This window comes from Podarcis filfolensis, assembly GCF_964270895.1.
Source record: "Podarcis filfolensis genome assembly, chromosome: 13".
Taxonomy (NCBI): domain Eukaryota; kingdom Metazoa; phylum Chordata; class Lepidosauria; order Squamata; family Lacertidae; genus Podarcis; species Podarcis filfolensis.
In genome coordinates, this window is record NC_139615.1 from 11,511,576 (window position 1) to 11,529,824 (window position 18,249).

At 40.5% G+C, this 18,249-nt stretch overlaps 2 protein-coding genes across 2 annotated transcripts; both read right to left on the minus strand.

Annotated features, from left to right (window-relative positions):
- Positions 1 to 4,397: 4,397 nt before the first annotated feature.
- LOC310748531 (vomeronasal type-2 receptor 26-like) lies at positions 4,398 to 8,914 on the minus strand (the record flags this gene model as incomplete). Its single annotated transcript, XM_083584362.1, has 5 exons — positions 4,398 to 5,302; positions 5,993 to 6,119; positions 6,431 to 6,664; positions 7,037 to 7,894; positions 8,771 to 8,914. The coding sequence occupies 5 exons, from the start codon at positions 8,912 to 8,914 to the stop codon at positions 4,398 to 4,400; spliced, it is 2,268 nt and encodes a 755-aa protein (XP_083440488.1).
- Positions 8,915 to 13,880: 4,966 nt separating this feature from the next.
- Positions 13,881 to 14,780, minus strand: LOC310748532 (vomeronasal type-2 receptor 26-like; the record flags this gene model as incomplete). Its single annotated transcript, XM_083584363.1, has 1 exon — positions 13,881 to 14,780. One exon carries the CDS (start codon positions 14,778 to 14,780, stop codon positions 13,881 to 13,883), a length of 900 nt encoding a protein of 299 aa, XP_083440489.1.
- Between the last annotated feature and the right edge of the window lie 3,469 nt (positions 14,781 to 18,249).

Consider the following 18,249-nt stretch of genomic DNA (forward strand, 5'->3'; position numbering starts at 1 on the left):
CCCACCACCTTAGGGTCATTGATGCAGGACCATCTGCACTCCTTCTAACCCCCATGGGTTATTTAGGAGAGAGGCACTTTCTTTTGCAGAAACGTCTGGGTTTTCACCTTCTACAGGCCACTAAAGAGAGAATTTGGAAAGGGGCGTATGTCGATGCCTTCTCCCTGCTCTATAGGGAGTCTGTTAAGCATGGCAAGGAGAAAGTTCAGGAGGTTGACACTGGCAAGCCTAAAGGGAAGAAGGTGGGGAGATATTGGGTAAATTGGCTACTTGACTATTTATGTTGGGGTGATTCTGCAGAAGGAACCCCTAATCCTAACATTTAAGTTAAAGCAAAGCCGCTATGATAAATGGATCTACATTAGTCATATCCATTAACTACAGTGGGTCTGCACTGAGTAAACTACAATTGTATTTTGTATTTTGCTGCATTTTGTATATTGTCATTTTGGTGTCCAGCAAAATGAAGATTGTTCATCATGCTGTTCAGATATGGTCTCTCATTTCATATGTATATGTGAAGGAAATCACACTCAAATTGAGATGCCTCACTCAGAATTTGACCTTTAAGCAGCATGCATAGTGGTTTTCTTAATTTCAGTCATATCACATTCCACTTCCCAACTCAAAACCTGCATCTTAAAAATAGTTTCCATAAACACAATTTACCTGTGGAATCTTGTAGATGCCCAGTATCGTGGCGGTCTGTCCAATGATGTTGGAACTAGGACCTCCAATAAGCATTACCAGATTGTTCTGGTTATCACATTTGTAGTTAGGGATGAATTTGTCATGTGTGGAAAGAACTTTCAATGAGGCCTCATATGTGAATTTTGTATTAAACTGATTATTATAGACATCAAAACCCAGAGTGATGTTGGGTAAGATTTGGGGGTTTCCATTAATCTCCTTCACTGCAAATACTAAGGCTAAGATGTGCTGGTAGTTTTGTGTCACTATCCTGCAATGTGAATCATGTGAAATATTAGAATGCAGCAGTTTCAGAGACCAATACTTATTATTTTTTGGTTCAAGATGTGTTTCCTAAGTATGTTACATTAAGGCAAATTGTACCTCCAGTTTTTGTGATGGAACCTTGACCCACAGAGCTGGACATTTGACTTCTAGAAATATTAGCTCAATGACATAGCTTGTTTAGAAGTCAGTAGCACATGGGCACACATGCTCAATGTTCAAAACAACTCATACTCACTGACTCAATTGTGTTAATAGCATAGATAGGTTCCCTCCATGTGACATATAAGACTGTTTTGGTGCACATAAAGCTGATTTTTCAAAGAAAGAAAAACAGGAAATTCTTGTTTTTAGATGTTGCACAAAGTTCATGGTCAATTCATTCTGCAGACATGGATGCATAGATATCCTGTTGTTTGGGAAGGCAATTGAATATCCATAGTCAGCCATTACAACCTAAATGTAATTTTGTTTACTCCTTATGGGAGTAGTCCTCCATCCCACAGAAAACTTGCAATATGACATTTTATTTGTGAAGCAAAGGCAATCTAGCAAAACCACCTTCAGAGATAAAGTGCTTGGCTGTGGATAATCTATTGCCTACTTGTGTGTAGATTCTGGGTAGGAGTGTTATTTTATGGTTTTGGAGTAAATGGTGAACTGCCTGTTTCTTTAGTTCCACAATACATATATCAACTATTACTGAACATGCACATTTACAAGTGTCACATTTGTGAGGAGTCGGTCCGGCAGGAGTTATACTTTGGAACTTCCTTATTTACATTAAGCAGGCCACCTCAATATGCAGGCAGAGGGCCTTTTTAGTAGTCACGCCTGCCCTGTGGAACACCCTCCCAGCAAATGTCAAGAAGATAAAACAGCTACATGATTTCTAACAGACTTCTGAAGGCAGCCCTGTTCAATAAAGTTTTTAGTGTGTGATGTTGTGCCATGTTTTTATTATTTTGTGTTGTGAGCCACCCAGAGTGACTGGGCAACTCAGACAGATCGGTGGCATATGTTGTTGTTGTTGTTGATGATGATGATTTTTGCTAGAAAGCATTTTTTCTTTTTTAAAAATAACCTATATAGACATCATAAGTTATTTATATATAATGTGCTGATTTTTTAAAAAAATATATAATTCCCTTATACTATTTTCAATATACCATTTAGATTTTTTAAAACACACACACACCATTTATATATATATTTGTAACTAAACCCTACCCAAAAATACTCGGACAGAAGTATGGTATGGTTAACATACTCAGCTCCTTACATAAAGTCATCAATCAACTCCTGAGAGGGATGTCTTCTGAATGTTATAAGGTCGTAAATGATGAAGATCTGAGACATAATAACACCAATGGTGAACTCCCCTGACTGATAATACCTGTGAAGAATAGGAGCAGGTTTACCGATCACACATTTGGCTGTAGGAATGCTGCTCACTGTCTGAAGCAGCAGCAGTAATTGCAGCATCATTAAAGCCAACATTTTGCACACCAACATTCCTTCTTGAAATTATCAACTGTTCACACATTGTCCTTCAATTGTCCTGGAGTATAACACATCTCAACTTGCATGACCACACATTTAGTGTATCATTTCATGATCTGAAATCAGGATTTAGCTTTAGTGACCAGAATAATGGAATCCCAATTTTACCAAGTCTCAGCTCTGAATTAGTCCTTCATTCATGGTTTATAGTTGTGCTTTTGGCTACCAGGAATCCTTTGGGACATGATGAAGAAGTTGAACGAACAATGGTGAATTTGAAATAATTGCAGGGGAGAAAATTGCATGCTCAGAGTTAGGGGTTGTGTGGAACATTGCAGAAGAAAACATGTTTATTACACATGTTCAGAAAGTTCCAATGTTTATCTGCAGCAGGTCAACAACAGACACAAAAGGCTTGCAATGACCCATAGCAAGTCCCAGATAATGGAGAAAATGGAACACAAAGGAATGGGCAGTTGGGATGGTCTTTATTTGTCAAAGTGGCATAATGTTTTGCAAAAGGTACAAACTAAAGCAGTGCTTAGTTTTTCAGCAGTGGAATACTTCCCCAATAAATTGTGCAGCTCAATATTGATGGACTGGTTAAGATTATAGTGGAACCCAGGTATACAAAATTGTCTACCACCTCAAGTGTGTGATCACTAATGCTGAGGCATGGAGTGCTGGTGACCCAGGATGTTGGTCTTCACCAGGCTGCTGGTAACGCTGAACTCCATGCAGGCTTCCATGAAATGGTTGATGTGTGTCCATAGAGCTTCCTCAGAGTGTGAGGTCAAGGCTGCATTATCTTCAAAAAACATCTCTCAGATAAGGACCCACCACACTTTTGCCTTGGTCTGGAGTCATGCCAGGTTGACTAGAACCCAAGCACTCCTTGAGTTGATGTACACACTAGCCTGTGAGCGCAATCGGGAGAAGAATATGCCAAACAGAGTTGGAATGAGAACACAGCCCTGTTTCACCTCACTCTTTATATGGCACCCCTTCAAGGTTGAGCCATCATACTGGACAGTTCGGCACATTTATCTCTTTTAGAGCAAATACAAAGGCCAGGATGTAGTAGTGCTGAGTTTGTCATGAGACAAAGGTTCTTGAGAACAGAAGCAGGCAAGCCCTAGGCAGTGCGGCCCACAAGGCCTACACAAATCTTTCAAGCCTAGCTGCTAGCAGTAAAATGTTGTGTCACTGTGACTCGTGACTCATCTTGGGTTCCCTATAAATGTAACCAGCCATCTCTGTGGGCCTCGGTGTAGAGTGTTTGTGTCTCAGCCAGTATGTTGTGTTGTTGCAGACAAGAGCAGCTCCAGGACTACAGTTAATCAGTAACTAAGATCTGTGCCTCTGTGAAGACTAAGAAAGCTGTTATGAGCACTCTGTGTATGCTCTTTAACCATGTTGTTTCTGAACAAGTTTATTTTCTTCAGTAACCTTTTATTCTGTTTATGAAGAAGACTCTGTGTTGATTAATTCACCACTGCGCGACAGAGTTACTACTCAAAAATGAGAGAAATTGCTACCGTATAATGAATGTAGAATGAAGAAGAGAGTAATTGCTGCATTACAATGTTTTTTGTATAGATTTCAAATCAATTACTAAAGATTTTGAAGAAATCATGTTTATCTGAATACAGAGGAATCAGCTTGGGTTGTTTTGTGACTGAGCAATTGAAAAAGCTACCAATCTGGGAATGGGCATGCCCCTATGACAGTCATTTTGTGACAGCATCCTAAAAAAATCAAATAAAAAAATCATGCTGTTCCAAATAAATACATCAGTCCCAAAAGATAATTAATAGCAGAAAATTTGAAAACAGACCAGCAAGTCCTCTTGCAAACAATAAGACTTGCAGCTAAATTAACCTGGACCAGAATTATAAACTTGATCATTAGTGAGCTCTTTATTTAAAATTTCTTCTTGCAAGCTGATCTCTATTGTTCAAGTCAGGCCTTAGCAAAATGACATAGCATTTAGGGGAAAAGATGCATCCCAGTAAACCAGCACTGGAGGCTAAAATGGAAAAGATCTCCACAGCTACCATATATTTGCCCTTAGTACTCAGGTAGGTAGGAACAAAAGACAACCACACACTGCAAAAAACCAACATGCTGAAGGTGATGAATTTGGCTTCATTAAAACTGTCTGGTAACTTCCTAGATAGGAAAGCTACAGTGAAACTAATAACAGCCAGGAAACACATAAACCCCAAGACACAGTAGAACAGGACACTGGACCTTTCATTGCATTGTAGTACAATTTCTTCCGTCATTGAGTACACATCAAAATCTGGGAAAGGGGGAGAGGTTGCTAGCCAAACAGTACAAATAGTACTTTGAATAAACGAGCAGGAAAGAACAATGAAGGCTGACAGTCTTTTCCCGACCCATTTCCTCATGATCGACCCTGGCTTTGTTGCCATAAAAGCGAGAACCACAATGGTGGTTTTGGCCAAAACACAAGAAACAGCCATTGAGAAAATGATGCCAAAAGCAGTTTGTTGAAGAAGACACATCATTTTCTCAGGTCGACCAATAAATAGCAAAGTGCAAAGGAAGCAGAGCAGGAGGGAGACAAGAAGAGTGTAGGTGAGGTCCCGGTTGTTGGCTTTGACAATGGGTGTGTCCCGGTGCTTAAGGAAGATCCCAAACACTAGAGCTGTGATGAAAGAAAAGAATACTGCAAATATAGCTAAAGTGATCCCCAAAGGTTCCTCATAAGACAGGAAGCTTATACGTTTTGGAATGCATGCATCCTTGTTGCGATTTGGAAACTGAGCTTCTGGACATTGAAAACAGTCATCCATATCTGTAAAAGTAAAACATGGTTCTCTGTACATATAAAACCCCTGGTAGATATAACACATTGTGTTCAGCTAAGTCCTACTCAGAGAAGACCTATTAAAAGTAATGAGCCTGAAGTAGTCATGTCTTCAACTGGTGTACTCTGAGTAGGACTATTATTGAATGCTTCCCAGTACAGTTACATTTTCTGAATGGGAGCTGCAAGTCAGTATCTAAAAAAGACAATTGGACCCTTTTAATGTCATCCTGTTTGGAAGGTATCATTGCCAGGGATGATATTAGTCCCAACCTAAACAACCTAACATTTCAGTTTTCAAATGCCATAAACCCAGAAGTAAATGCTTCAGTTTTTGAACATGCATTGGAAGTTGAACATGCCATGCAGCTTCTGTATTGAGTTTTATATATTGAGGCTTCCATATTGAGTTTTCATTTTCGAATGTTTCAGAACTCAAACGGTCTTCCAGAACGGATTGCATTTAAAAACCGAGGTACCACTGCATTGTGTTTTCTGAACATCTCCCTTAGCTAGAGAAACTGTTTCTCAACTCTCACCTTAACAGAAAAAATAACTATCATCAAATATGTTACAAGTTAAACTGATTTTAATGACTGTGTTTCAATATAAATATGTGTGTCGTGTCTTCATTTCAGCCATAGGGTGGCAGAAAGCATTGTACATGACATTTATTACCCTTCTGGTTGGAGATCTTTGCTTCTGAACATGGAAGGCAATCATAGCAGCAAAATGGTTCCCCTTCCTTCTTGGCTCTCCTATAACCAGGTCGGCAATTGTCATTACACAGTGAATGGGGAAGTGCCTGTCCATAAATGAAAGAGGACAATATACTACAATTCAGAAAAATTAAGTTTTATTAGTTAGTAGCTGACAGTTCAATCAACAATTAAGGAATATGAAGTTAAGAAACTGGCCAATGCCATAGTGGAATCATGATATCATTTACAGAGGTCATTTTTTACGCAGTCACTGATCACAGTTAACATTGTGATCACATGTGATAACATTGTAGAACACTCCTTCAGACTGAGTCACTTCCGTAGTCCAACAATGTGCCAGCTTTTAAACACTGAGAAAATGATTGGACACACCCAAAATATTCTTGGATCCTACCTGATTAAACCTCGTGGGCCACATGATGATATCTTCTTGGATAGAGAACACATTTTCTGGAGGACCCAGAGAATGGGCATCCATCTTTCCAACTTTGACTCTCTGAAAGGACTGGTTTGGGAATACAATCCAGTTCATAATATCAAAGCCGGCTACAATTTCACCATTTTGATCAAATGTAACCTTTTCACCTGCACTGTTGTTAAATGAGACACTTCTTAGAAAGTGTTGTAGCTAGATTGAGGGGAGGAACAAAGCAATTCATAAATATACACAAATGGATTCAACATGGCATCTTTCACACTGGAGGGCTGCGGTTCCATTTAAAAGCTGAATGCAGGTTAAATATATTAGCAGTAGTATTTGAAGCAGCAACAATAACACATATAAAATACTATTATAATTAAAGCTGGTGTGAAGTACAACTCCATCATATCTATCCATTGACCATGCTCACTAGGACTGAACATCACATGGACAAAACATCATGAAGGCACAACATTGGCTGTTCCTGACTTAAATCTTGGGGGGTAAAAAGCTCTAGGAGAGAGCATTTTCTAAACAGTTATAATGCATTCTCATTTATAATACCATTCCAGATATTACCTTATGCTGTTGTTGATTCAGAAACGTCTGCCTCTCCCTACTGGCCAATGTCATTTGTTTAAACTGGAATGACTGCATAGCATGCAGTGCATGAGCTATAGCATAGACTGCATTGTAAATGCTGTAACTGTGGCCAGTCATGCTCATTTGAAAAACAGATGTAGGAAGAGTGTCCAGATTCTCTGCCCCTGTGCAGATTTTCCTTTCCATCTCATCCACCACAAACTTGTGGAATGAACAGTTAAATGCCTCTTCCCAGAAGTCCTCAATGAAGCCATCTTCCTTTTCTGAAGGACTCTTCCTCTGAAGAAAGGTATGGAACCCCAACACCTCCTTTGAATGAGTAGTGAAGGATAGAGCGCCATGGATGAACTGTAGGCTCCAATTTCTTTGTAAGCGAAGCGATGTGAACTCCATCTGGGCTGTCATCACCCAAACTTTCGCTGCAGCTTGTATCGGTATTTCTTCAAATTCTGCAGCCTGAGGTATAATTCTCAATGTTATCATGTCCTGAATTTCTCCATGTATCACCACAACATTGGCAGTGCTTCGCATCGCAACAATGAATGATTCAAAGCCCTCCCTCACTGCATCCTCAAATTCATTTGAAAATTTAAGTTTGGGGAATCTTTCTATGAAGTCAAAGCATATCCCTCTTTCGGAAAAAATGGGAAGCACTTTTTCAACAAATTTCTCTGTATTCTCCTCATCCTGAGAAACCACTCCAATCCACATCCACCTGAAGTGCAGCAGTAAGTGGAGAATACCCATGAAATGATGTGTCCCATTTGGGAACATCCGGTGGAAGAAAAAAGCTTGAGTTTTCTCATTCATTACTGGAGCAGAGCCATATATGAACTAAGGGGAAAAGGGGAAGGGTAGGAGGAAAGAGATAGTTCTCAAATAATCATTTAAGATTAAGAACCGAAGATATCGCCAATCCAAGCAGCTCCTCAAACCAGATGGCAATTGAGGATAGTTATTGGGGTATCCTACACCTAACATGCTCAGTGAAGGCCATTATCTGAACCCCTTATCTGTGCACACTAAAAACCAGCTAAACCAAATGGACTGCAAGCCATAAGTCAAAACAGTGTGAAGTAGGTGAAAAGGGGAGCACTCAAAAGCCAACTAAAATTCCTGTTCAGCCCTGAATTGGCAAATGGCTAATCCCACACTACTCAATGGTGAGAGGGTGAGATGCTATTAAAAAGCAGAAGGAGGACTTGGGTGAGGGGCAGCCTATTGTAGGCAACCTCCTACTTTAAGCCTATTTCCCACAACAGGCTGTATGATGGTGAGAAAATGCTCCTCTCCTCAGGAGAAGGCAATACAGGAGTTCCTCTTTCATAGGGGTGAGTAAACCTACCTGCAACTAAAGGTTGGGAGTGACAAAAATCAGGGGTCAGCAAACATTTCATCAGGGGGCCATTCCACTGTCCCGCAGACCTTGTGGCGGGCTGGATTATATTTTGGAGGGGGAAAATAGAACAAATTCCTATGCCCCACAAATAACCCAGAGATGCATTTTAAATAAAAGGGCACATTCCACTCATGTAAAAACATGCTGATTCCCGGACCGTCCATGGGCCAGATTTAGAAGGGCTGGATCCGGCCCCCGGGCCTTGGTCTGCCTACCCATGGAAAATATGCATACCACCATATGCGCCCTGCAATGTCCCTTCAAAATGTCACATGAATCTTAAGGATTCTTTCCCTAGAGTTTGCCCTTACTTGAGGCATCTTGTACATACAGAGGATGGTTGCCATGTGGAGACAGACATTTGAGTTTGGTCCCCCAATAACTGCGACTGGAGTGTTCTCAGCATCACACTTGTAGTTGGGGATGAATCTGCCTCTCCTGGAGAGAAGTTCCATTGATGCCAGATAGGTCCATGTTTCACTGAACTGGGTATTATAGACATGGAAGCCCAAGGTGACATTGGGTAAGATCTGCCCATTTTCATTTATCTGTTTTACAGCAAATGCCAAGGCCAGGATGTGCTGGTAGGTCTGAGGTAGAACACTGCAAGAAGGGTTACATGGTGCAAAATATTCATGATATTCAGATTAGGATGTTTATTATGTATATAGATATATAAAAGATAAGGTATAACACTAAAATGGCTTGTATTTATGCTTGCAGTCCACAAAGTATAAAGAAATATTAACTTCTCCACAATAGCAGAAAATGGTAATAATCTACTTAGTAATGCTAACCATTTATCATTCTTAGAAGTATTTACATTTATCATTCTCTTTATACAATAAAAAGTCTCAAAGTGACTTGACAAGGTAAAATGCAACACATAAAAGCAATTTAAAGCCATAGAAAATTAACTGTACAAAAGACATAAAATGCTCATCCAGCAACATATTAATAAGGGCAAGGCCTACTAACCCCACTAAAATATGAGCACAAGAATAGGAGGCAGCATTAATGATTGCAAAGGTCTATGTAAATGAAAAGACTGACAGGGATGACACTAGGTACATCTTCCTGGTGAGGGCATCCCACAGAAATGCAAATGCTGACTTCCCCACTGCCAAGGTGGGAGTCGGGAGCAGCTCAGCAATAACTCACAAGTTGTCAGTGAAGTTAAGTCTTTATTCAAAGAAACAAAACAGCTCAGGCCTAGTGCTCACAGTAACTCTTCCCAGTAGGCCTTGTCCAAATGAGGCAGTTGTAAGGACTGGTGGTCCCTGCCTTCCCAACGCTCTCCAAGACTCCTCCTCCCCTTCCTTCCTTCCTTCCTTCCTTCCTTCCTTCCTTCCTTCCTTCCTTCCTTCCCAAGCAATCTCAAGCTCCTATTTCTCATCTCTTATTGCTGTTCCCTCCTCATACCTTTTCCAGTTCTGGGAGACCAGGAGGGAGAGGAACTGGCCACAGGAGGGGGAGACCCTCTGGCTTCTTCAGCAGCCCACCTGATCTCTGTCTCTTGGTTCCTCTCCTCTCCAGCTTCCACTTCTACCCCTGATTCTGGACTGCTCTCTACCATGGTGTCTTCGTGCTCACTAAACCCTGTTACCTCTTCTGTTTCCTACACCTCCTCCTCCCAGTCTGCTCCCTCTTCTCCCTCTGACCACTCATTGTCGCCCCACCACCAGTCTCCTAGCTCTGAGCCTTCTTCGCCTGGAGGTTCCCTTGGGGATTCCCCAGCTGGTACCTCCCCCAGCCAGTGAATGACATTTGCCCTCTCAGATACAGGATATCTTGCCAGGTACAGGCAAGATACATATAATACTTAAACTAAACTATAGATGCACAGCTGCTGGTGGGCTATTTGCTTCTTTCCTGCTCCAGCTATTGCTATGCTGCTGAGAGTGAAATCGTGATCTGGACAGGTGTGGCTTCTTTCTGAACCTGCCTGGTAGTTTAAGAGAAACAAAGAGCAATCCCTACCATTCATAGCTCAATTGGGAGCAACCCAAGTTCAGAAGTAAAGCAAAGCCAGGCTATTACTTAGCTCCCAGCATTGTGGCAGCAGCAGGAATAAAATAGGACTAAAGCCACAGTCCCATCCAGACAAAATTTCAGTTTACATGAGGGGTCAGCAAACTTTTTCAGTAGGGGGCCAGTCCACTGTCCCTCAGACCTGGGGGGGGGCTAGACTATATATTTTTTTGGGGGGGGATGAATGAACTCCTATGCCCCACAAATAACCCAGAGATGGATTTTAAATAAAAGGACACATTCTACTCATGTAAAAACATGTTGATTCCCGGACTGTCCACGGGCTGGATTGAGAAGGCGATTGGGCCAGATCCAGCCCCGGGCCTTAGTTTGCCTACCCATGGTTTACACAGTAAACAGCCAGATGCCTATGGGAATTGTTCTAGAACCCACCATTTCAGTAGCATGTACTATCACACTGTACATTCACATTTAAACCATAGTTTGATTTAACCATGGTTTTAAATGATTATCCAATAATGTTGCAGAAGGAACTGCCAACTGAGTGTGCATTCCCAAGCAATTGTTACAAATATCCTGGTATTTAGAGTTTTGTGTTGGAGAACAAAGGGAATGAATGACTAAGCGACACAACCAAGCCATAGGTTTTAAGTATCACTTTGTAATATGTCAAAACCAGCCTGGAAAAAGTAATGCAAATAGGAGACTATGTTGCAATTGTTCCTATTCAATAGAGTGGGGAAAGCTATAAAACCAATAAACCCTTTAACGATGGATACAACTCCTCACAGGAAGTAACCAAGAACATATTCCCCCCCCACACACACACACCTAAAAACAACAAATTCAGAACAATAGGAAGAAAAAGTATAGTAGCAGTAAGCAATAAAATGAATGATGCAAAGATGGGGAAAATATTGATTACAGTTTCAAATTGTTTTAAAACCCAGTTACATACATACGGTCATCAGAAAGTTTCTGAGATGGATGGATTTTAAAGCTGATGCTGTTTGATAATATAAAAACCTGAGATGTAATGCCAGCAATTATGAGATCTCCTGATTGATAATATTGGTGAAGAATAGGAAGAGGGTTTAAGATGGAGCACAGAGCAATAGAAGCCTTGCACATAGCCTGTGGCAGCAACGCTAATACCAAGATAACAAATAGTACCATCTTGCAGAAAGTCTTCATTTTTCAAAAAAAATCATTGTTTCCATACTGTTGTTAGAGGGACCACGATTAGCAAAGCTGCAGTGGGATGACTGCTCATTCAGCAGATGTAAAGTCAGAAATATTAAACTTAAAGAATCACTATTTAGACTGACAGAGTTCTGTTAACCTACAGGCTCTGAATAGAATATATTAGCAACAGGTTTTAGTAGCAATTTTTTCTCTTCATAGTTTTGCATGTAGGTACTGGAACTCCCTAGGGATGGGGAAAATGTATTGAAGTTATTATTATGGTTAATTGGACAATTACACGAGAGATCACCACCTACTATTAGTTCTTCGTTCTTGACAATATTGCAGACGAAAAACAGAAGATGTTTATCACACCTGAGCTAAACTTGTCTTGGTAATTCTTAGTGAAAGAGCAAGAAAATAACAATGAACTACAGAGTATTGCACATGCATGAACATGTGTGTGTCAGGTTCCAGATAACAGGCCTTAAATAAAATGTGTCAGAAGTTATTAAAAATGGTTGGATAAAGTTTTGCAAACATTCCAAAACGGGGCCAATTTCTCAAAACTGCCTCATATCAAAAATTGCCTATGGAAGATCAGATGGTTTTTCATCTGGCCCTGAATTGTAAAAGATTCCCCTTCCCGCTCTATTCTATGAAATTAAATGCATCTGTTATATGAGGGCATTCTTGGTTTTCTCTATTTGTTGTTATTTGTGGGACTGGATGAAGGGTAATTAGACTGCATGGTTAGCCTGCTCAGCTTGATTTGGTGATCTGGGATCTCTGTGTAAAACTTAGAATCATAGAATCATAGAGTTGGAAGGAACCAACAAGGGTAATCTACTCCAACTTTATTTCAAAGGCTTGTTTTCCCTCCTCCTGGGATAGCCAGAGCAGTAGCAATGCTAATAAATGGGTTTTAGATCTTGTATGAATATAAACCAGCTTAATTTACACAGGCTTACTTTTAGCCAGCTGTTTTGCCAATTAACTCTGCAGGTTCTTTAAAGGATCTTTGGTAGTCAGTATGAGGGAAAATAGGGACGCGGGTGGACCTGTGGTCTAAATCACAGAGCCTAGGGTTTGCTGATCAGAAGGTCGGTGGTTCAAATCCCTGTGACGGGGTGAGCTTCCGTTGTTCAGTCCCAGCTTCTGCCCACCTAGCAGTTGAAATGCATGTCAAAGTGCAAGTAGATAAATAGGTACCGCTCCGGCAGGAAGGTAAACAGCGTTTCCGTGCGCTGCTCTGGTTCACCAGAAGCAGGTTAGTCATGGCTACATGACCTGGAAGCTGTCTGTGGACAAACACTGGCTCTCTTGGCCATTAAAGTGAGATGAGTGCGCAACCCCAGAGTTGTTCACGACTGGACCTAATGGCCAGGTGTACCTTTACCTTTTATTAAAATATATTTTCATTTGAACAAAATAGGAAAACCTCCTCAAATAGCAATCAACCTCCCCCCCCCCTCAAACAGGAAAACCACTGCAGCCAATCTTACAGCCAAATTCATCAAATACAGTTGTTGTTGTTTTAAAGTTGTAAAGCAGGGATAGGCCACATAACCTTCAGACAACCTCCTGGGAGCCAAATGGCAGTTGTGGACAGGGCCAAGGGCAAAAGTGGGAAGAACTATTTATAGCTTGCCTAGGAGACCACTGTAAGAAAATTAAAACCCTAACTGGACTCTAAGAAACACATGTAAAGTAACGAAGATTATGGATAATTTGGAAAAATGAAAATTGTGGAGAATGTACTGATATGTAGTTTTAGATTCTGTTTTAAGGACCCATGTAGGAGATGGGATGGGGGAGTCACGAGATTCAGAGAATCTCACAAAATGATTATACAAACTGTTTGAATGATAAAAATAAATAAATAAATTTTCAAAAGAGTGGGAAGAGCTGCAAATCTAAATTTTACTTTTCTACAGAACTGTGGTTTATACACATGCTCATGCAACCCTTTCTTTCCTCTATCTAGAAATCTGAGAAGCATTATTAGACCTCAAGGACACACTGCAACCTAACAAAAAAAGTCAAGGAGGGTTAAGCAGGTCACTGAGTGGTGTGTGGCAGGACACAGGAATAGTCTGGGCAGAGAGCCACAAGGCAGGTAAAGAATCCTGGAGGATTGTTTTGGTCCCCAAACTGATGTTCCACATCACAGTTATATATGATTCTTTACTGGGAATAAAAACAGTACGTAACACCTCAGCATGACAGTGACATGTTGATTCTTCAATTCTTTCTTCTTATCAGTTTCTCTTTGCTGTTCAACTCTGGCCTCAGCAAAATAACAAAGCATTTAGGGAAAAAGATACAGCCCAGTAATCCAAAACTAGAGGACAAGATGGAGAAGACCTCCACTGCCACCATATATTTCCCCTTGGTACTCAGGTAGGTTGGAATAAAGGACAACCAAACACTGCAGAAGACCAACATGCTGAAGGTGATGAACTTGGCTTCATTAAAACTGTCGGGTAACTTCCTAGCCAGAAAAGCCACAGTGAAGCTGACAATGGCCAGGAAACCCATGAATCCCAGGGCACAGCAAAACATTATAGTTGAAGCTTCGTTACATTTTAGTACAATTTCTTCAGTCATTGAGTGCATGTCAAAATCTGGGAATGGGGGAGAAGTTATCAGCCAAATCACACAAATACCAGCCTGAATAAGGGAGCAGCAAAAAACAATGCAGCTAGATAGTCTATTGCCTACCCATTTCCTCATCCTAGACCCTGGCTTGCTGGCCGTGAATGCTACAACCACAATGGTGGTTTTGGCCAATATGCAAGAAACTGCCACTGAGAAAATCATGGCAAAAGCAGTTTGTTGAAGGAGGCACGTTAGCTGTACAGGCTGGCCGATGAACAACAAAGCAGAAGAGAAAGCAAGAAAGAGGGAGATGAGGAGAGCATAGGTGAGGTTCCTGTTGTTGGCCTTGACTATGGGAGTATCCCTGTACTTAATGAAGATTTGAAGCACCAAAGCTGTGATGAAAGAAAAGGTGAGATCAAGAGTAGTCAAACTGCTCCCCAGAGGTTCTTCATAAGACAAGAAGGTTATTTGTTTTGGAAGGCATCCATTCTGGTAAATGTTTGAATACTGGTCTCCAGGGCATTCAAAACAGTCATCCATGTCTGAAAAAGAAAATGTTGTTTTCTATACAAGTAAGTGTTATCTGGCCCACCCAGCAAACTTTGGCTTAAAAAGTAAATGACATACTTCTCAATGGTAATATCAGACAGTATATAATCCACCTCCATACACTGTACACATTATGGAAATTAAGTTTTGGTGTGCACCTAAGAAATAGTAACATAGCTACATAGCATAAAATAAATCTCCTACCCGTCTGGTTTGAGATCTTCTCTTCTGGACATGGGAGGCAATCATAGCAGCAAGATGGCTGCCCTTCCTTCTTGGTTCTACTATAACCTGAAAGGCACTTCTCATTGCACTCAGAAAGGGGCTTTACCTGTCCGTAAATGAAAGAAAAGAAGGGTTGGTAATCTGCAGCTCACATAACAACCCCATGAGAGGAAATCTACCGTATTTTTCACTCTATAAGACGCACCAGACCACAAGATGCACCTAGTTTTTGGAGGACGAAAACAAGAAAAAAAATATTCTGAATCTCAGAAGCCAGAGCAGCAAGAGGGATCGCTGTGCAGTGAAAGCAGCTATCCCTCTTGCTGTTCTGCCTTCTGGGATAGCTGCGCAGCCTGCATTCGCTCCATAAGACGCACACACATTTCCCCTTACTTTTTAGGAGGGAAAAAGTGAGTCTTATAGAGCAAAAAACACAGTACATTTATGCCATAGGTAGCTTGCCATATGGCAATGTGAGAGCGCTTTATTTGCAACAAACTCCAGTACTGGAATCAGTACCTCTACCATTTCTCCTACACCTTTGTTTTCATGGAAATCATTTTGGTAAATGTTTCAACAGCATCAACTTTTAGAAGTCCAGAGTCTTATGAACTAGAAAAAATTCAAGTGAAAGCTTAATAGTTCAGCTAATGCTTTTTTCCTGGGGGTATTCAAGGGTACGCAGTACCAGAACCATTTTTTTCTAGAAGAAAAGCACTGAGTTCAACGTATTATATATAGAGAAATCATTAAGGTTTGTTTTGTTTTATTTACATTATTCATTGCCCTTTATGCAATCTCTTTGAAAACACTTAAGCTTTCAACTGAGGCTTCTTTGAACACTGGCTTTGGATCACTGTAACTGAGAGACTGATGTAAAAGAATGAGACTTGAATGCTGGTCGTAACATAGGGTAACAGTGAGAAGGATCTTCTGAAATTTTTTTAAATCATTTTATAAATATTCTAATCAACTGTCTTTTTGGCTTGTTTGAATCTCATAGAACCAGTGAGCTATATTTTGCAATTGTGACATCTATGCAATTAGTCTTAGGAAGCAGACCAGACAAAACTTAGGCAAAACTACTATAATAGTCTCTGAGTGTTTTTGTAACATGGTGGATCCATGGCAATGATCTGCTGCTGTCATGATATGGATATGCTAATTAGCAGAGCTTTGGGGTCTTCTCTGTATCTTAGGGGTCAACTCAACACATTCTATACCTTTCCTGCAATATAAATATCCCTCTAGCTATTTTCACACAACACTATTAAAGCCTACCCCGTTCCTGGTTCCATGTGGGTAATAATAATAATAATAATAATAATAATAATATAATAATTTATTATTACGGTCAAAGACCAGTTCAAGAAGCATAATTGAGACTACTTTCACAAAAGTGAAATAGACATTTAAAACAGTATACAATAACAACTTATAGATTAAAATTGAAATAGTCACATGTACACGAAAAGACCTAAGATTAGACTAACATGCAGATTGACCCTGGGACACCCAGGAGGCCAGCTACGGCAGTTTTCGGGGAGGGTGTCTGCATCTACGAATCTGTGAGCGAAATCTGGCAAACATCCAGGTTGTCTTGTGATTTTTGCCTAAAAGGAGAAAATTGAGTTTTGGCTTGTGCAGAAGGTCAGTAAGCCTTACCAGATGGGGGGTCGATGGGATCTCTACTGCCTCATCATAAAAAGCACATCTAAAAAATAGGTGTTCAGGGCTTCCTATTTCCCCTAATGGGCAGGCGCGAAGTCTCTGGGTGTACGGGACTTTTCCAAAAGATCCTTCCAGAACCGGCAAGGCCAGAGCCAAACTTGTGGCGAGAGTAAAGGCCCTTCTTGCATTTCTGGATACAAGGAAATGGAGGTATGCTGCCGGGACAGCAACATATCTCTCGTGTTCTGCAATTATGTAATCAGGGGACCTCAAGCAGTCTCTCTATGCTGTCTCTCTATGTCCATAATTCTTTGTCTGACCATGGATCTTACTTGATCCAATCCCAAATTTAAGATGGCTTGAGGAGCAAGACCCAATTTCTGCAGAGAGTTCAGGGCCGCTATCTGCCAGCCAGACTGGAAATGATCACAATGAATCAGTGAAGCTATACCTTGGGGGAGCAATTTCAATGTCAACCACTTACAGATTGATGTTACGTTAATCTCATCATCCCCATTTCTAATCTAACCCATGCATTTGAAACGCATCTGGGGACTTGTAAGAGGGCTCTGAGAAATTTAGATTGAACTCTCTCAAGGAGAGTGAAAGAAGAGGATGGTGGGCCCAAAAAGGATCCATAAAGGAGCTGTGCCAGTGTTTTGGCCTTATATAATTTTAGGGCCTTATATAATTTTAGTTCTAAGGAATTTGAGGATACAGTTAGCAGATCTTTCCCTAACACTCCCAATGGAATTAATATGAATTTTATTGGTTCCTGAGGCCTGGACCACCACTCCTAGATACTTATAGTTTGAAACTATTTTAGAAAGAATCTGCACAAATCTGTGTGAAACTGTTTAAAAATTCGCTCATGGTTTCGCTTGTTTGCTTTAAAAATTATTTACAGCCATTTATAAGTTATTTGATTTCAACTTACAATGTATTTTATATACATTGCTATGTATAATTCCCTCTATCAGTCATGGGATGTCATCAGGATCTGCAAGTTCCTGAAGATTTGCTTTCTTCTGAAGACATGGGGAAGCAGAACTGCCATGCATTAGGCAGTCAAATGTTGGTGACTGTAACTGCTTTTTAGAAAGAAAAAGAAAAGAAATACAGGCAGTTATCCAACATCATATGTGAGACATAAGGTAAGTGGTTCATCTGGGTATTCTGAAGACCAGTTGCTGGAAACTACAGGAAGGGAGAATGTTATTGTGTGCAAGTCCTCCTTCTAGCTTCTCATAAGCATCTGGTTGGCCACTGTGACAACAAGATGCTGGATTAGATAGGCCATTGGTCTGATCCTGCATACTTATAGGCCCTCCCATCATGATTTGTTTTCACTGGATTTCTGCCCCATACCTATACCATGTTGGTCCTCCTATGCCCCCATCACTATTATAATATCTTATTTTGGTGGTAATTTTGATTAGTGTAATGGCTTTATATTTCCATAGTTACATCTAGTTTGATCTGAGAATGGATACTTTAATATATTACAGTGAAATTGCTATGGCCCACTGGAAAAAATATCAGTGGACTTTCTGAAATGGAACTT